At 36.6% G+C, this 20,289-nt stretch overlaps 1 protein-coding gene and 1 long non-coding RNA gene across 2 annotated transcripts; both read left to right on the forward strand.

Moving 5' to 3' along the window:
• Positions 1-3,178: 3,178 nt before the first annotated feature.
• LOC131318658 (serine/threonine-protein kinase BSK2) lies at positions 3,179-14,878 on the forward strand. The gene is made up of 11 exons (XM_058348579.1): positions 3,179-3,197; positions 3,231-3,356; positions 3,463-3,686; positions 5,275-5,410; positions 6,327-6,460; positions 8,431-8,536; positions 8,819-8,904; positions 11,598-11,786; positions 11,911-12,069; positions 12,397-12,510; positions 14,258-14,878. The coding sequence occupies exons 2-11, from the start codon at positions 3,275-3,277 to the stop codon at positions 14,507-14,509; spliced, it is 1,482 nt and encodes a 493-aa protein (XP_058204562.1). The 5' UTR covers positions 3,179-3,197; positions 3,231-3,274; the 3' UTR covers positions 14,510-14,878.
• Positions 6,537-7,713, forward strand: LOC131318666 (uncharacterized). The gene is made up of 2 exons (XR_009197771.1): positions 6,537-6,929; positions 6,990-7,713. It is a non-coding gene; the product is annotated as an uncharacterized LOC131318666 (long non-coding RNA).
• Positions 14,879-20,289: the final 5,411 nt, after the last annotated feature.

Here is a 20,289-nt window from a genome sequence, read left to right on the forward strand (position 1 = left end):
AGGAGTAAATAAATATAACAACTACACACGAGAGAGAGAGAGAGAGAAGGGATGGGGGAGGACATGGCCAGCTCATAAAAAGTTTAGAGAGAAAAAGTTTTCAAAGAGGAGGGGTGAAACCTTCAATATTTGGTTGTGTACTAACTCTATTAAAAATTTTGACCACCAATTTGAGTGAAGAACCGAACAGGTAACCGTGGTTTTGGTTATTGTTTAGATACAATGAAAAAGAGCCGATTTTGGTTATTGTTTTGATGTTAGGTATATGTTTTGGTTTTGTCAATAACCGAACCAAACCGTACCGTTGTCATCCATACTGAGCTACACTATTACTAATAGTAAGCAAGGAGTACTATGTATGAAAACTTTAACCCAATCCCCTACTCTAATACTCCTATTATGTTCTCACCTCCATATTTATAGCATCAAAATAATGCATAATATTTTATCAAAAAAATTAGTGTTAAAGATTCTCCTACTCAAATTAACTATAGCCAAATAGTCTATTTCTACGTCTATTAGGGGAAAAAAAAAAAAAAACTCATTCCAAACCTCAACATTCACCTCTATTCTTCAAAATTCAAACAATTATTTTTTCAAGTTCTAAGAGTCAAGAGTTTGTTCCCTCTTATGATGTTAGATTTGAAACTCTCATATGCTATCAATTCCTTGGGGGTAGCCCATGCGATGTTTTGCTTTTGCTTTAATTGAAGCTTTCGCAAGTCAACGGTAGGATTGGTCCCCACGATGAATCGACGAATGTGTAAACTAGCCTAAACGCCTAAGTTATCAAACGGATAGGATCATCAGTTGTGGAAGTTAGAATTGAGGCATTAAAGTGTCATTTAGGGACCAACATAAGGAATAAAGAACCTCAAGAGTTGATCAAGTGATCTTGGCTTGAGACTTAAGTATTTGTTCCATTAAAATTTCAAGTTCAATTTTCCTTGCTAATAATTTTTGGAGTCACCTTACTCCACACGTAATCGTGTTGTGGGAGAAATTGTAGGAATTAATTCGAGGTGCGTGCAAGCTGGCCCATAATGCTCTATATTTAAAATAAAAAACCCATCTACATAATAAGGGAGAACAGTTTTTGAATTTTATGTCTCTATAAATCATAACCATTGATTTGTTCCATAAATTCTACGGCTCTCTCTCTCTCTTTCAAACAATATTAATTGCACAATTACTACTAATTAGATCTCACGTTGCGCCGTGCCTTCGGGTACGGAAAAATCTCAGTAAAGGAACAAAGAAAGGGAGAGTCATTTTGGTGTTATGATATACCAAATGTATCAAGTCATAAATATCAAATCCAATCATCATACCCATTTATACAACATCCAGAGCCGTAAAGTTGGGTAAAAAGGCATACGGATCAGAAACCATAAAAGATTGCAGATTTTTTATTAATGTCGTTTGGTGTAAAGAGGTTTTATTATGATTCCACTTTTAGCCTAAAAAAGTCCAGTCCTTTTTTTCATGTCTCCCTCGAATTGACTACCTGTCTTCTGTGGAGTAATCTTTTTTGGTACATGAAATATGGAATCTATAAAATAGAATGGTACGGAAAATGGATAAATACAAGCATCCGCAGTGGATTTGATATATTTGTGTGTTAAAATATTTGTTAAAAGATATATTGGGATAAAAATGGGTTCTACAAATATGTGTTAGACATTGATAACATAATAATGTGTTAGAGCATCCATAATGAATTTGGTAAATTTATGCGTTAAAATATTTGTTAGGATCAAAATGAATCTCACAGGTATGTATTAGAAGTATTGGTAGATATTTACTATATTTTGTGGTTGAAGCTTGAAGTATAGAGGTAAGACTCACTTATAGTTTGCTAGCATCTATGACAAACTCAACACACATGCTAGCACACTACTAGATTTAGCACACTCTAACACATAAGCATTGTGGCACAAAAAATACATTTTTGTTTGCTAAATTTTAGCACACACAATTAACACACTAGTTAACAAAAAATTACCGATGCTCTTAGTAAATAGTAGAGTAATGCCTACTAATCGGGACAATTTATGTTCCGTTTCACTAACTAAAATAAATATTTATTTTTTAAAGTAAAGATGTACTTACTTTTCAAATTAAAGATGATGAATTTAGAGAGAATGGTATATCTTGTAAATCAAAAAATAAGTACTTAAAAAATAAGAATCTTAGCGGAACGGGGTTAATGCATAATAGTGGCACGGATATAACTATTATTTGAAAGATGTATTATTGCCCCGGAAAAAAATGATAAAACCATTGTTTGGTGATTGTTTACATAACTACTAGATTTCCCCATTTTATTTATAAAACTTCTATGTTTAATTATTTCGCTAAAATAAATAAATAAATAATATGGTGTGCTTCTAAAGAAAGGGAGTTGCGAAATATCATTACCCAAAATAATTACGAATATTATAGGAGAGATACTACATACACTACATTTTATGTGGGGTCTATTCCGAGTCCCAAAAAAAATAGAAAAATATCCATAAATTCTAAAATATTATTTTATGGAACTCTGTAAAAAATCAGCTCTAACAGATATCAGTAAGTATTATTTCTGGATTCGTAGGGGTAAAAGCTCCGTAAAAAATCCCTTACTAATCTAGAAGTAGTACTTACCGATATCCGTTGGAGCTAATTTTTTATAGGAACCCATAAAATAATATTTTAAAATTTATCGGTACTATTTTGTATTTTTTTTAAAATCCGAAATGAACTTCACATAAAATATAATATACAATGTAAAAAGATAATGTACCTGTCTTTATTTATTGTACTCGAGTTGTAGAATAGGAAGCTTGAAAATCTTTTGCAAAATTGATTGCGGAAACAGAACAAGCTAAACAGAACAAAGCTGATTCCATACTTTCGTAGAATACTCCTATAAAATACTCCATGGAGCTGCTTGCAGATTTACGGACCTAAACTAGTAGGAGTAATAAACAGAGCGTCTCTCTCTCTCTCTTCACGTGGTCATCATCAGCCTATCATGTAAGGTCTGCTCTGAGTGCTCTACTCACCTCCCCAGACGGCCCACTCTCTCTCTTTCTCTCCTCAGACCCCACAAGTTTTAATTAAAACAAAGCCCCATTTGACCCTCCAAAGTCCAAATCGGCCCTTCGTTCCCATCTCCAACTACCATTGTAGAGAGAGAGAGAGAGAGAGAGAGAGAGAGAGAGTATTTTCTTTCCTGTGTATGTAGAGAGAGAGAGTATTTTCTTTCCTGTGTATGTAGAATGCAAGAATGGGCTGTTTTCAGTCGAAAACCGCCAACGTTCAGTCCCCAGACAAAGAACCCTCTCAACCCGACTCCAAACCAGATCCAGGTGAATCCATTGTATAGCATAACTCTGCTTATGTCATATACTTCAGGTTATAATCAATGTATGGTTCCCATTTGTTTAGCTGATTTTTTTTTGAATGTGGGTGAAGCTAATGGAGATCAGTTGGATCAAGAAAATCAGGTGCCTGCATTCAAGGAGTTTGGTTTGTCCGAGCTTCGAACTGCTACCAATGGGTTCAACAGTGAATTGATAGTGTCGGAGAGTGGAGAGAAAGCTCCCAATGTTGTTTATAGAGGGAAGCTGAGGAACAACCGATATGTAGCCATTAAACGCTTCTCCAAGCAGTCCTGGCCTGACCCTCAGCAGTTTGTGGTAATTTTGCGCAGTACTTTTTTATTGGTTATTTAAGCATTTCCAGTCCATTTGGGGATGCTCTCTCCAATCTAAACCCTTATTTTTACCCAAATCTATTGTTTTTTGTGTTTTCCCTCCAAAATTTGGGTCTAAATGGTGCATGTGCGAATAATAAGAAAGTTAGAAGACGCGTTGAGAGAAATAGTTTGGATTTGGGTTTCCTTTAATTTAGGTAAGAAAAAGGGTGGCAAAAGGGTATGCCATTGGAGATGGGTTTTAAGTGTTTTCCTCAAATCTTGAGAGTGGATAGAAAAATGGGGGAAGGATTAGAGATGCTCTAAATGGGTTTGTTAGATTTTTTTCTGTTTGGATTAGTATTTTTAAGTGGGTTTCGATAGTATTGATTATGCTCAGAGTCTAAATAATAGCCATCTTGCTCCTTTTCTTTTGGGCGAGAGTGTGGTTGACTAGTTTGTTTTAGTGCATCTGAGCATTCTTCCTATGTTATTGTTGTCTTTCAATCTGGATTTGGTTTCAGGTTGGTTTTAAATTGCGAGTCTGTGGACTGTGGACATGTGGATTTGAATGATTTTGTTTTGTTGGGGTTTTCAACTTATGTCATAATATAGCGAAAACAAAATTTTTAGGGTTTCTTTGGCTTTACGATACTGAATTCCAGTTGGGTTTGTTCTAGTATCGTCGATGAATGAGATTGTGGATACATCTCTGTAGTCATTGGATTTAGAGGTGGTTTGATAACCTAATTCAGCACCTAAAATTGAATGTATTAACCTTTAAGTGATAGGAAATTAAGTAGGTTTGATAATCATATTGCGTCATACTTAATATTTTAAGCACCTCTTAATATTAGTCTTTTGATGTTATGTATTTTTGGTGTGTTGGTACTCTTATCTTATTTACTCGGTCCCATATTGTTTGTCAATCTTTAGAATATGGGATGTCCCAAAAATGCATACACAGAAGGGTAATGTTGAGTGCCTTTCAAATGATTCACGAATACCATATATCTGTATCCCTTGCAAATTTATGCATTTTCATTCAAGTTTTAGTCCCTTAAATGCATCTCTTGAAAAGATTGAAACTCACGAGAGGGACGAACATTGTCGGATGGAGGGTGTATCAATAATGTAAAGTCAAAGCATAAGAATGTTTTGTTTCTCCAAACCGTCCCTTGCAAATTGATATGAATACTTCCAGAAGTAGGGAAAAGGGGGCAATGTTGAGTGCCTTACGAATCAATACAACATGTTTGAATAGCTTGCAAATTTATATATTATGATGTGAACTTTAGTCCCTTAAATGCATTTTCGTTTCATAAGGTTGAAACTCGCTGGAGCGACAAACACTACGGCATGGAGGGTGTATTTCTTTCTGTTGTTCTCATCTTGCAATGCAGATATTGACCCTCTAGATTTTTGATATATGAAGTATTAATTTATGATTTTTCGTAGGCTTTATTCATCATTGTTTGGTTTTGCTTGGTACCTTTTCGTTTTGCATTCCTTGTAAGACTCATATTGGTTTGGGTTACTTTTGGAAATGCTACTTTTCTCTTCCTGAACGGCTGAACCACATCATTTTTCAGGTTGAAGCTGCTGGAGTTGGCAAGGTTCGTCATAAGAGATTGGTGAACTTAATTGGGTGTTGTGCTGAGGGAGATGAGCGTCTATTGGTGGCAGAATACATGCCTCATGATACACTCTCAAAGCATCTCTTTCATTGTATGACTCCTAATCGCTTTCTACTGTGCTTGCTTTATAAATCTTTATGTATGGGTGTGTGTACAAGTCGAAGATCTTCTTCTTTTTTTTGATCGGTGTCGATGATCTTCTTTATATGTTGTTTGTGTGTATTCGTATACGCATGATTTCTTATGCTTACTCTCAGTAATTGATAAATAGTTTTCTTAACCCTCAAGAGAAAACAACTTCTGTTAAGATTTATATTTTGTCAAGCTTACAGTTGGATTACAAAAAGGCTTAACTTTGGATTGCATGTTGCCCTGGTGCTCGTTGTTCTTGTCAATTGTCATGTAGAAATGTGAAATATGAAGCATGCTTACTTTGGAAAAGTTCTAAAAGACAGTGGAAATCTCCTTTTTGTCAAATATTTTGCGTCTTCTTAAAAAAACTCCTGTTGGTTACTCTGAAAAGTTTCTGCTCTGTTTCTTCCTGTGTTTTCTTACTCCAGCTTAGGGAATCAATTACTTGGTTAGTTCCTTAAGCCAATTCTGATTGACGAGAAGCAGTTTTGAGTTGTTTAAAATTGTTACTTCTCCTAATGCATATTGGTAAATGAGATTCAGCTCCTGTTAACCTTCAACGTATTTGGACCTTACATATTTGTAGAGGAAGATTTAGATTGTGGATGTAGAAAACTGCTGAAATGTTTCACAAATTTGGTACATTGCATATACATGCACATTTGCGTTGTTAAGTAATTAAAATCTTGTCTCCATACTCTTTGTTGAACTTTTTGTCTTCATTCTCGTACAAAATAGAGAGCCTGATGACTTTTGCTGCAGGTTCAAATTCTGTTTTTTGTTTGTTGGATTTCGATTGTTTTCGTCTTTGTTGCTTGATGTGTTGTTTTTATCTTTTGGATTTTAATAGTACATTCCTAACTTATTTATTGTAGGGGATAAACAACCTCTGCCATGGGAAATGCGTGTGAGAGTTGCATACCATATTGCACAAGCTCTTGATCATTGCAATGCTGAAAATAGGAAAATCTATCATGATTTAAATGCTTACAGAGTTCTTTTCGATGAGGTACACATTTGAAAATGACGAGTAGTCCTAAAAGGACCGTCTTATCTGCAATCCTTGACTCTCTGACATATGAATACTTGAGTGTTAGCAATGTGGACTCCCCACTTTGGGGTTCTTAGTCATATTATTTTAGGGATTGTTCAGCTATGAGCTCTCCTTTCAATTCCATGGTTTGAACTCTCCTTTCAATTCCATGGTTTGAATCTCATGCTTTTGAAGTGCTGGAGGAGATATTTGGGTAGGGGTGAAATCGGTTGGGTTTGGTCGGGGATTTTGGGCATGGCAGACCGAATTGATCGGTTCGATCTAGAAATGATGCAAACCGATTCTGATGAAAGTATTCGGTGGACTGCAATCGGTTCGGGGTGGTTCAGTTTGGTCGGGGTTTTTTTAGGTTGAGCTTCAAGACATCTAAAACATCAAAACCCCTATAAAAGTAAGACTTACTAAAATACCAAAACCCCTATCGGTTAAATTGGTCCTATATATATATATATATTCGGTTCAGTTCGGTTTGGAGTATTTTCAGGTACCCGAGACCCAACCGAAGATTATTAATTTTACTCTTCAAAAACCGAAACTGACTGGGGCCAAAACTAGATTGACCGAACCCTGAATTTTCCAGTCGGTTTGGTTGTCTCGGTTATATTTTCACCCCTAAATTTGGGTGTGTGTAATGTTTCAGTTTGGAAGTGGTTCCTTGACAAAAATATGATGCAAAACATGTCCATTTCTTCCGTAATAGTCTCAAACTCTTGCTTGCTCATGATAAAAGAGAGACTCCTACCTTGGCAGTTGACCCATTTTAGGAAGCAAAGATTAGGACTACAAGAAGCTTGGCCTTATTGTTGCGTAAGCACCTTCAGAGCAATCTGTTGGAGAAGTAGCTTGTGGAGGCATGAAACAATAGATTTACAAGATGACTTTGAGAATAATCTAAGCGATTCTGCGGATGAGAAAAGATGGCAGCAGGACTTTTTGGTTTTTTTTTGACATTCATGAGACTTGTTACTTCATTGAAGACTAGTTATGCGATAAATTTTCTGTTGGGTGATGTTCTTGGTGTTTGAGACTTAAAGCATTCTGCCAGTTGCCTATTGACTCTAATTCAGTATATTATTTTCACAAATACCTACTTTTGAATATAATATTTATGAGGACACTGGAACATGTGCCATTGATACTGGAAGCTCAAAGATACACGCCAGCTGGAGGAGAGGAATCCTTCAAAAGAAACTGAGAAGTTAATAGGATAATCAAAAGAGTGAATGTTACCCATCAATCCCCACCCTTAGCTACCCAATCATTGTTTAAAGCTCAAATCTTCCCACTCCCACTTCTGTTTAGCATTCAATGTGTTGTTTCATTTTGCTAGAAGTCATACATACGCCTTGTTTACTTCTTATAATATTTCCTATTCACAATATGTCTGCACACTGATACACTTGCGTGTTTGGGCAGGCACATGCTTAAGTAGGCTTTTATGTAAGGATTGTGTGTCTTACATATATTTGAACACAAAGAAATTACATAGTTTATGTTCCCCCTTATCTGTGCTTAAAAGTGATGGCTTTTCTTATGAAAATTGACAAGTTGTTTACCAAAAAATTTGGATAAACATTGATTTTCTAGTAGTATTTATTGATTTACGTGAACTGGAAAGGAGATGGGAGAGGGAATTTATTACCAAGCTGGCAATTCTCATTGAGTCAATAATGTTTTGATAGCTTCATTTATGTTCATGGACAAAATTCTTCTTGTCTGGATTACAAATGTGAAATGTTTGTCTCCTCACTCTTAATGCTCATTCTTCGCGAATATGACAAAGGTCATACCTCCGTTCATTGTTTACACCATGAAGTCTACTTGGTTACCTGTTTCATCTAGCAGCAAGTATGTTACGTTCATGTTTCTTGGCATTTACATTTTGAGCTTATTTGGTTTTTGCTGAACTCATGATAAAATTTCAGGACGGTGACCCCCGATTATCAAGTTTTGGGCTTATGAAAAATAGCCGAGATGGGAAAAGTTATAGCACAAATCTTGCTTATACTCCACCAGAATTTTTGCGTACTGGTAGGTCCACATGATTTGCTTTCTATTTTGGATCACTGAATTATGTGTATTTTCCGTATAACCACAGATCAGAAAAAGAGTCGTTAATTGGCACATGTTTTGGAGTGTATTTACTCCCAGTGGTCCCCTGTGAGCCTTCTGATGAGGCCATAGTTTCTCTTTCTGTTATTATTCCTCCTCAGCTTGTTGGTGATTAAACTGATGCCATTCTGGTCTAGGATGTTATTTGGGATTTATCACCTTATATCCAGTCCATATGATTTGGATGACGACATTTTGCAGGTAGGGTCATTCCAGAAAGTGTGGCCTACAGTTACGGAACTGTTCTGCTGGACCTCTTGAGTGGAAAGCATATCCCTCCAAGCCATGTACTATTTCATTCTGTTACACATGCGATTTCAATTGTTTCCTTTTCTTTTAAGATTCTTCTTTATCTTCATGATGTGTTACCATCCTGGTAAAATTAGCTTTCAAAATATATGAATGGGACAATGCATTGAAGCTCTGGCAGGAGGGGAAGTTTTGGATGACCAATTTTCTTGCTTATGGGACATTGAGGGATTAAAATGCTTTGCATGAATATAAAAGTGGATGCACAACTTGGCCCTTGCCTAGTAATTATAGGTTGGGGCCTAAACGCAGCAGATGGGTGCAGCAAGCCAGCAACCCAACACCCGAGTCAGTCTCATAGTTGTTAAGGGTGAGAGGCGCACGGGTCTCTTGGGGTCTAGGTGCAAGGTGTAAGGCAAGGATCATAATGAAGCAAGGTGCACTTGGGAGAGAAGAAATAGCAAACATGGCATACACCAACTTTTCAGTTTTCCCAGAAAAATAACAATTTAAATGAAGTTTATAAATTGTACCATGTAGACATCCATAAAATCATCTACCAGATGCCAAATAGTCAACAATTCTAGCATACAGAAGAACTAAAATGTCAAGTTCAATTAATGACAATCATCCAATATTAGAAATAGAGCCTAAGAGTGTTTAGTTGTCTCAATTGCATCGTTTAGCCCTTAGGTTAAGACCTTAGTTACCTTTTTGTTCTCGAAAATCAAAAGTCGGTTTGAATTGAAAGAGGCTCATCCGGTGCACGCCTCGGTTGCTAGGCATCGCCTTTGTCAAGTCGCCTCTCTTGGGCCCCCTCCAGCGCCAAGATTGAGCCTTGGGCCTAGGCGCGCCTTTTAAAAGTATGACCTGGATTAAGTTTAATTATGAGTTTTTTCCTGTCTTTTAGAGAAATAGGTTCCTCGATATGCTAGGTGGGTTCAAAAAATATTGAGACTGAACTTGGGTTTTGAGGTACTTGCTTGAGGTTTCTAATCTGTGTTTGTGTGGTTGACCATTTGATGTGCCTATAAATTATAAAGATCATTGTTGATCAGCGGATCAGCTCTATGTAGATTCCTCGATGAGCTAGGTGGGTTCAAAAAATATTGAGACTGAACTTGGGTTTTGAGGTAGTTGCTTGAGGTTTCTAATCTGTGTTTTTGTGGTTGACCGTTGATGTGCCTAAATTATAAAGATCCTTGTTGATCAGCCTATCAGCTCTATGTACAGCTGCAAGTCTTCACCTGCTTCATGGAACTTTTGTTTTTTGGATCGGCATGCATCATGGAACTTTGAGCCCTTCTTTGAATTCAAGGATTAAGCAGTATTTTAGAAGTATTCTAAAAAGCACTCATATATCATAGTGCTGTTTAAAGAGTTAAGTATAGGTTTTTTTTCCAGGTATCATAGTGATCATAGATTTAAATTGAGAAGAACCTGTACCCAATTGGTAAAAGGAAGCTTCATATGCTACAGATGTTGCATAAGTCATAGTGGGGAAGAGACAGCGGAAACCTGCTGATACATTCTGATGTTTCAAATGTTGGCAATTTTTGGGGTTCGCTGGGTGATGGCAATTAGAATTTAAAGCTGTTGTTGGGCTAGTGTTTGCTGGTTGAAAAGAGAGAAGAAAGGTTGGATGGTGGCACTATTCTGTATTGCGTGGTATTGATGGGGATAGAAAACAGGCATTTTCGTGGATAGAGAAACAGGCATACCATCAAATATGAAGTTGGGCCTCAGGCACGCATAGTTTTCTATTCTGGTGTAAAGTTTTTTCCCCTTAGAACCTGATTTTGCCCTTGCAAGTTTACTCAGAGACGTCAATTATGGCGTTGAGCCTATTGGATCTCATGTAGTGTTCTGTACAAATGCTATGCCATATTTGGTTTCTTATCACATGAAGTCATACTTGTACAAGAAAACCTTTCAATGACTATGATATCACATTTGAAATATCTTAGAATGACAAAATATAGTTAGAGAGAGGATAAGAGCATGAGTTTTTTTGTTTTACTTTGCAAGAACAAAAACTTCTACAAGGCATGGTAGGAGCTTCTACAATAGTCAAAACAAAGGTTCAGTTTTCCAAAATATGTTTTGAAATGATAACTTTAGTTTCTGTATATATTCTGTGTAAAAAAATTATAGGTTACATATCTATTTTATAGAACTATACTTGTAGAAGAGTATCAATATTCTCATTATTTCTATGTAGGACTCTTATATGTATGCCATTACAATTTACATACATAGCTCAACCTTCGTTGTGTATGTAACTTAGCAATCAGAGAACAGCGATTGATCTAAAACATTGGAATTAAAACACATAGGCATATCTTTTTGCCATTTGACGGCGATTCTTTTGGTATTGAAACTGCTGGATCTCTATGGGTGACTTTTGCCTTTGAAACACCGAAGCTGAACCAGAGAAAGGTTAAGAAGCTGCACTTTATAACTTATGAGCATTTTAGTGGAACTCAAAATGGTTATAGAAGCTGAGCCACTAATTTGAAGCAAAATGAAGTCTCCGTGTACACTTGTGTTCATGAAGTTAAGATTTAATTGCTTGATGGCGCACTGTCTTATTATTTGGTTTGTACTTTGCAATATTGTGTGCTTCCTCTTCCTCTTCCCTTTATTCTTTAGCTCACCACATTAGAAGATCTCTGCTCAATGTTGCTAAAAGTGGTTTCATTGAAGTGTGTCTGTTCTTTTATTTCTCCAGGCACTAGATTTGATAAGGGGGAAAAACGCTTTGCTGCTGATGGATTCATCCTTGGAAGGACAATACGTTGATGAAGATGCAACTGCATTGGTTGAACTTGCTTCAAAATGTCTTCAATACGAAGCCAGAGATCGACCAGATATCAAGTTCCTTCTCACAGCTGTAGCACCCCTTCAGAAGCAGAAAGAGGTGAAACTTAGTTTTGAAAACTGGATTGGGACAGTAAATACTGAGTTGTTTCTTGCATTGGTTGGTTTGTCTTTATGTCTCTTAGCTTTACTAAAATGTCCTTCATTTTCATGATTTTTTGTAGGTTGCATCTCATGTGTTGATGGGTCTGACAAAGACTACAGTGGTGCTTCCAACCATGCTTTCTCCTCTCGGCAAGGCGTGCGCCAGAATGGACCTAACTGCTGTTCATGACATCTTGCTTAAAACAGGTTATAAAGACGAAGAGGGTGCAGAAAATGAGGTGAGCAAATATATTGCTGTTTTGCTATTTGGCTGTTAGTGGATTCCCTATCAGTATGCTGTTTGTGCCTTCTCTTCATGGTCACATATCTATGGAGAGACTCCTAAGAGAGTTATTTTGCACATAAATATCCATGTCACTTTTTTTATTTTATTTTATATTCTCAGCTACATTAAAACACTTTTCACTTACACAACAATCATTACTTCCATTTATGACTGAATTTATGATACTTCACAATGGTATTATATGACGTTTATTTATTTTCTTTCTTTTGGCTTAATAAATCGTTCATGTGATATATCTTATGGTGTGGTCCCCATGTAGCTATCGTTCCAAGAATGGACTCAACAAGTACAAGATATGCTAAATACTAAGAAGTTTGGGGATATTGCATTTAGGGACAAAGATTTCAAGAGCGCTATTGACTACTATTCAAAGGTATGTACTTACTCTATCTGGGGGACTCATTTCCATGGTATTTAGTGTCAGAAATGTCGTTCTTTTATTTCCTCTTCTTATGCTAAAGAAATAGTTCCATGCTCTAACAATAGACACCCTGTGGCGTGTGGTGTCAACGGCTAGGGATGATTAGTTGCCCTGCATTGCATTCTATGGTCTGTTGCAAGGGGAAAAATTAGTAATTGCTCACTGCATATCGAAGAACTTAATTACTGCAAAATATATCTTCGCACTTTTGGATTAAGCTGAAAATTGGCAAATATTGTTTGCTTTTGGGTTACTTGTACCTGGACAAGTCATTTCTCAGAGGACAAAGCTGAGGCTTCCATGAATATTATGAAACTCACCGTGCATAATTGCTATAGCATAGACATGACATTAAGCCTTAGTGGAGGAGGTAGCTGAATGGTAGTGAACCTCTGATGATAAGTTATAACCACTGCATATATTGGAGTGGTGACATTGGCAGTTCTGATATGGATTGCATTCAGTTTTATTTTTGACTTGCAAATCCAAATTATCATGTAATCTTCTGCAACTCATGATTGTCAAGCTTTTTGACTTATTGTTCTATAATTCTATTGACTGAAGCTTGGAGCCACTATATACATATCCCTCCACTTGGTAGTCGTGTGGTTGAAATTTTGAAAATAGGATCCGAGTGGGATTTTTATTGGTTCTATTTGGAATGTCCATACTTTTTCAAATACGACAATTGTAACTGCCTTTCTGCCAATGACTTCTTTTTCTTTCTTCCCTTTTTTTTTTTGTCTGTTTCAAGGGAAAGTACGTAAGAAGCATTGACAATGCGTACTGTAGGGGTTCGATTTGATGGGATCTTTACCGTGGTTCAGATTACGATCCTTCCTCCGCTCCTCCGTACTCCTTCCGCTGGACCTGCAACAAGTCACTAGGGCAATGGTTGCCCAGTGACCCTCAGACGATCAAGTTAGATCTAGGGAGAAGTGTTTTAGGTCTAGGGTTAGGGTTTTTATGGCATACCTCTCTAGGCCAGTATCCTTGTGTATTTATAGACCCGAGCCCATTAACCGAAGCCACCACACGTACCACAACACTGACACACTTATTGGAAATTATCATAACATGTAGAGCGCTTGCAAGATTTTATAAGGATGTGCAGTCATTATCTCATAAGACTCATATACTCAAATATTTGGACGATAATACAAGATTTGATGTAAATTACCTTCTGTTTATCATTTTATTTTATTTTTTGCTTGTGTGAAAGTTAGTATTCTTAGAATAGTTAGATTAGCACCTTAGAGGAGTTGAACTCCTAACCTCCTTACTCCTAGCACCTAAGTGCACCCTTGATGCCGTTGGGCCAAAGGCCTCTTGGCATATAGGCAAAAGGAACATAGGCAAAAGGAAGGGTAAGGATGTTTTCCTTCATTTGGAACTTAAAGAAAGAGAGAAGAAAGGAAGAAAAAACAACTATGAATCTATCTTCAACTTTTGCTGATCCTTCTCTATTGATTATTTCCCCTCTTTTTTCCCATTTATTATCACAACTTCCAAACAAAGTTTTAGCTTTTACCCCTCCAAGCGCCCTTCATTTACGAGCTCCAACATTGGCAAAACTTTCTTTTATAATTCATCAAGTGGAGTGTCTTCCTTCGTTTAATGAATTTCTAGTCCCTTATTAGGTAGCATGATTAACATCAAAACCTTTATGTTGACCCTGACCAATCTTATAAAAATGCAGCTGGTATCAATGATGTCTGTCCCTTCTGGCACGATCTTTGTGAGGCGAGCTCTCTCCTACTTGATGATTGGGCAACCGGAACTGGCATTGAGGGATGCAATGCAGGCTCAGGTGTGCTTGCCGGAGTGGCCCACCGCCTTCTACATGCAGGCTCTTGCTCTCTCCAAACTGGGAATGGAAACTGATGCCCAAGACATGCTTAACGATGGAGCCTCCTTTGATGCCAAGAAACAAAACAGCTGGCGCAATTAACTCACGACTGGGAATCCTAATCTGAAGGCTGAAATAGATTTATGTGGAGGGGAAGACTTAGTGTGTTGTAGACAAAAAGTTCCATATACAAGTGTATAAAGGTCTTATATTAGCGAAAATAAGTAGATTAGTTACTTATCAATGCCATTTTGTTTTAGCTATTTCTATTCAGTCCCTGTTGTGCCGGGGTGATTTTGGCGTGGGAATTGGTTAGAACTTTTTGATTAGGGTTTTTTATATATTGATGGAAGCCTATTGCTATGTCAAAGAATTATCTGCTATACATTAATGTGGCAGTGCAGATGATGAGGTCAGTGTAATTCAAGCTGCTGCTGCTGTTTGTAATCCAAGTTGATGGATGTTGTTAGACTTGTCCCACATCGTTCATTCAAGCCACCCAAGCTTGGTTAATATATTCTAGAGGCTACTCCACCTATCGTCAATTGGTTTTAGGTTGGAACCCTCTAAGAAATTTAACATGGTATCAGAGCTAGGTCTCAGCTTCTGGTCAGGAACCCTCCAAGAAATCTAACAGATAGTTTTCTTTTTTCTTTCTGTACAGAGTTGATGGCTTATGCTTGAATCAGATAAGTTGATGTAGAAAAACGTGGCGACTTAAGCTACTAGTCTTGTTAAAACTCCTTTGGGATCTATAGAAATGCGAGGAATCGTATTGTTTGCATGGCCCATTAGAACTGGGAGTGTATCGAACCACTAAACAAGGCTAAGCAGTAAGCAAAGCAAATGGTGTCAACTTTCCAGGAAATTCATGTGACGTTTTTTTAAAAGCATCTCAAACTAGTGAGATTCATAAAAACGAGGATTGAGAACGGTAGCGTAAATCGGAAACAGAGAGCTCGAGCAAAATAAACCATTGGAGAATTATTTGACTCAGGTTCTTCTAAAAGATTTCCACCCCATGCTTGTTTTAGGTTAAGGACAACACATTTACAAGGGAAACCTTTTCAATATTTTTTCTAATTTAGACTCACTTGTGTACACCAAACTTGTTTTTCCGTTCTTCAACAAATTAATGGAATACTTTTTCGTAGTATTTTTTTGTAAGACGAAATGTAATGACACTAATTTTGGCTCTAAAATTTTCAAATAAAATTGATATATTTATATATAAAGCAAAATATATGTATATGAAGGAAAATGGAATCTTTTTTCGTCAATCGGAAACCCCCAGACTCCATTATGCTTTTTCATCTTAGTTAAATCATATCTCCCCAAGTATATTTGTACGTATATAATTTGTTATCATGGGAGTTGAATGTTGTGTGTATGTGTTTAATTTCGTGTATAGTTGTGTAACGACAAAACCATAAACTCGAACCCGGTGGCCGAACCATCAAACGAAGTCCAAACCGGACCACCGCGAAGTGGTCTTGACGTCCGCTTAAAGTTTCCGTCAATCTTTCCAAAAAGCATTATTTTAAAAATTCCCCATAGATTCTTCATACTTTTAACATTTCTCTCTATCTCTCTCCACTTATTACTCCTATTATTTTTCAAAAAAAATTTCAAAATACAAACCAAACCCAGCATAAAGTTGATTCCTAATTAATTGCTCCGCTTGAGTATCCAGATCTAGATGACAAATGTCGAGCATGCTTGGTAGGACTCAGTGGGTGTGCTCTGTTTGTTTGTTTGTTTTTGTTATTTTATATTTGGGCAGGGGCGGAGGTATGTAGGGGCCCAGCCCCAGGCGCCGGCTTCCCAAGCGTCCGAGTTTTAAATTTTTTATTTTATATATGCTTGATTTTAAATATTATTGATAATTATTCATGTATACTTACTTATAATCTTAATAATTTTGCTTCGATTTGATAAACAAAACTAGTTATTTTACATTCTCATTTCTTTCATAAATAAAAAATAACAAAAGTGCTACACACACAACGGTTGTGTAAAACACAACACACAACTAATCTCTAGCCGTCCATTGCTCTAATAAATGGTCAGGATTCGTTCAAACTCTTTCCCATAAAAGTTCAACTTTTTCTTGAAAGGGTTTTTTTAAAATCTAGACCGTCCAAATACATCTGGACGGTCAGAATTACGCACACAACCAACACAACGGTTGTGCAAGTAGCATTTTGAAACCCTAATGGAAAAATATTTAATGTTTTTTACTTGCTTTGACATTAAATATAGAAACTTTAATCCTCCCTCTATCCCTTTTTAAGTGTTCAATTTCGTAGTTTTAATTTATTGGAGAGACATTATGTAGAGACCCGTATTTTAAAAAATCGCTTAAAGGTTGTATTAATATTAAAATTTTAAATAAATGTGAAATCTGTTGGAATTATTTAATTTGGGTCTTAAGCAATAAAGATTGAAAGTGGAGGGAGTGCAAGTGTGATTAGTATGCGTCTTAGTATATGTGTGTGTGTGTGTGTGGTGTAAGGCATTAAAATCCCCAATCCATTCTCTCTCCACTCTCCCGATCTCTCTCCCTCTCCTTCGGCCCTCTCTCTCTCTCTCTCCACTCCTCCACTCTCAAACTCTCTCCCAAACTCAAAACCCATGAAAAACAGTCATCATTCTACCTTCGTCGCGTGTTCACGAGCTCGTTGTTCATTGGGTTCGGCTCGGCAAGGAGTGTGCTTGGCGTATTTCGAGATTTGAGTTCTAGAGCTTGTGTGGGCCGATCTCTCTTCGTGTTTGCTTTCCGACTTCAAGGTAGGAATTTCTTACTCTCTCTCTATGTGTTTATGAGGTGATTATGTGCTTGGATCATGCCTTGATTCGTTGTTGTTGTTGGGATTTTGTCTTTCGAAGTCTGAAAATTCGCTGAAAAACTCCGGGGTATTGATACCCCAGCCTTTTCTGGACAGCAGCCGTCCAGGTATCGATACCTCATTTTGGGGTATTGATACCCCCTGTTTTCTGGACAGTTTTGACACGTTTTGCTCTTCTCATACTCGTTTGAACCCCAATCACTTTTAGCACGCTTTAAACACTTTTGAATCGCTTCTAAACTTGATTGTTCATACCTTGAAAGATTTGTTGACCAATCGATCTCCTTGGGCTCTCGTCATAACTTAGAAAAGTATAGAATCGAATGATAAGGATACTCGTGCATTATTTATGCTCTTTGTCGACTGAAGTAGATCTTGTGGCTTTTATTAATGATCGATATAGACTTGTTAAGCGTTATAACATGATGTGATGATTGGTGAATTAAGAAACGTACTATGGAGTCGTCATTGAATATCGTAGGCCGTAAAGTATATCGTAGGGTGCATGGTTGGTTGATAAGGGTATATCAAATAGTCTAAACGGTAATAGAGTAATTTGTATCCTCCTCATTCGTCGTGTTGATCTTTCAAACTTCCTTTAGTGTTCGTTGCACGGAATTTTAGTATAGAACCTAATGGGTGGTGCATTGTAAAGTCATTAGTGGATTTGATGCATGACGTGGGACATCGTGATAGACTTAGAAGAATAACGTGAGCTTAAGGTGTTTATTTATGTATAAGGGGACGTGTCTATGAGTTTGTTAAACCTTGTGTGACGATGAATGAAAGAATATGACCTTGAGAACATTGTCTTCTTGTATGTAGATTGATAATGTGTGTGTGTATGTGTATGTTAATAATTTTGAATTGAGGGTCCTGCAACGCAAGGTGTGGTAATGCGGGGACTCTAGAGGGCCCGCAACGCAAGGTGTGATAATGCGGAAACCCAGGTGGAAAGAATTCACGGTAACGCAAGGGGTGGTAATACGGTTGAATGTCTCGCATGATGAAGGAAGTTATGATTGGTTATAGAAGTTCGTGATGTTGTTGAGTTGTTTGTTGTTCGAGATGGTAATTGTCGAACAAAGAAATAAATGATTGATTTTATCAAAGTTTTGAAATGAAAGAAATTTGGTTTTGGAAAAAGGATTTTTATGAAAAATCCTCCGGTATTCCTAAGCGAATCAACGGTTCCGGTGTTTGGGCACAAATTAACGGATTTCGGTATTCAAGCGAATCAACGGAGCTTGGCCCGTAAAGGTCGAAAGATTTTCTCAAAGTTATTTTGGCAATCAAAAGGAAATATTTTCTTTTTATAAAAAAAGGCTTGAAGGTAAATGGTAAGAAATGAGGAAAGGTAAATGTGGTATTCATTTGAGGAGTCTTAAAATGATTTGAGAAACAGTATTGGGTTGATTAGATTGATTTGTGCTCAAAGTTGCTCCTAGTTACTGTACGAATGGTTAGGCATATCTATAAGACGTATTGAATTCCGTAGTCGTTGTTTGTCGGTTCATTGTGCTTCTTGTATCTTCTATCGTTCATTGGAAATTATTCATTTTTATAGCATGTTTCATCGCATTTATATATAGCTTGAGTATAGAATTCTCTACTGGGCTAGTGGAGCTCAACCTATCATTTTCAGGTACATCTCAAGGATTGTGCATGCGTGGCTTCATGCCCTTTTGAATGCCATCTTTGTGAAGTGATTCCATAATCGTTTGTATGATCTTTTGTAAAGATGTAAATTGTAAATTCAATTGAACTCTTTTAACTTCAAATATTATGTAACCTCCAAATCTACTCTTTTAATTAGCCATGGAGTTTAGGCCGTAGTGCCAATGTTGTAAAACCTTAAACTTGGAAACTTGGTTTGTAAATGATCATTTGAAACTCTCTCTTTGGGGTATTATCTGTAATATGTGAGGTTCATTTATTGAAATGAATTATTTATTTATGTTGAAAATCTAGGGTATCATTATATATTTCACATCAACTTTTACTTTCGTTTTTCTAAATTATCCTCCACTTTTACCTATTACTAACTATTTCCTCATTAACTTTTCCAAAGAACAAAATGATAATTGTACAAACTTTTTCAAAATAAACACTTATTATTGTACAAACTTTTTCAAAATGAAAACTTATTAAGGGACATCCCAAAAAAGAATACTTGACTCCTTTATTTTATTTATTTATTTATTATTATTATTATTTTTTTTTTTTGGGGGGGGGGTTGTTACGGAGGGAGCAAGAGAGAAAGTTCAACATGAGAGGGAGTTCGAATGTGTTTTTTTCCGACATTTTATATTTTACCTTGGATTCCGTTTGTTTCGACGTAAAATATTTTACCTATTTTTCAGTGTTTGGTTGAACAAAGTAGGAGTAAAATGTTTTACTTGTATTTTTTTTTTTCCAGAAATGAAGGTAAAATAACTTTTCCTCAATGCATCCGTAAGTTGTTTTCCCCCTCCATCGAGCAAGCCAGCGCACTACCTTATCCCTTGGTCCAACAAAAATCAGTTTAAAATCTGTAGTTCGTTTCCCACTTTTCAGAACACCCAATTCTCTCTCTCTCTCTCTCTCTCTCTCTCTCTCTCTCTTTAAAATCTGTAGTTCGTTTCCCACTTTTCAGAACACCCAATTCTCTCTCTCTCTCTCTCTCTCTCTCTCTCTCTCTCTCCCTAGCACCTTTAGATTGAAAATTTGACAAAAAAAAGAAAAGAGAAAGTTTGAAGTTTAATTTACTCCATTATTTTTTCATGTGCCAACCAAACACCAGAAAATAAAAATTTGAAATTTGTTTTCTGAAAAAATATTTTACATTGTAAAACATTTTACATCGAAACAAACGGAGCCTTGGTATTATGTGGAGTATAAGAGAAAAGAGAAAATAAACTTTATTAGAGAATACCAAATAAATAGCACGGGCAGTTAAGTAGAGAGCTTGTTTCTATTTGTAGTAAAATTACTCATGGCTACTATTTTCTTAATAACGAAAAGGATAAACGGAATTGGCAAAAAAACAAGAAA

This window comes from Rhododendron vialii, chromosome 1a, assembly GCF_030253575.1.
Source record: "Rhododendron vialii isolate Sample 1 chromosome 1a, ASM3025357v1".
NCBI lineage: Eukaryota > Viridiplantae > Streptophyta > Magnoliopsida > Ericales > Ericaceae > Rhododendron > Rhododendron vialii.

Bases quoted from the DNA above. Each gene is read 5' to 3' on its own strand.
- LOC131318658 (XM_058348579.1), top strand. From the start codon at position 3,275: ATGGGCTGTTTTCAGTCGAAAACCGCCAACGTTCAGTCCCCAGACAAA. The intron at 3,357-3,462 runs GTGAATCCATTG...ATGTGGGTGAAG, and splicing joins CGACTCCAAACCAGATCCAG to CTAATGGAGATCAGTTGGAT. The intron at 6,461-8,430 runs GTACACATTTGA...ATAAAATTTCAG, and splicing joins ACAGAGTTCTTTTCGATGAG to GACGGTGACCCCCGATTATC.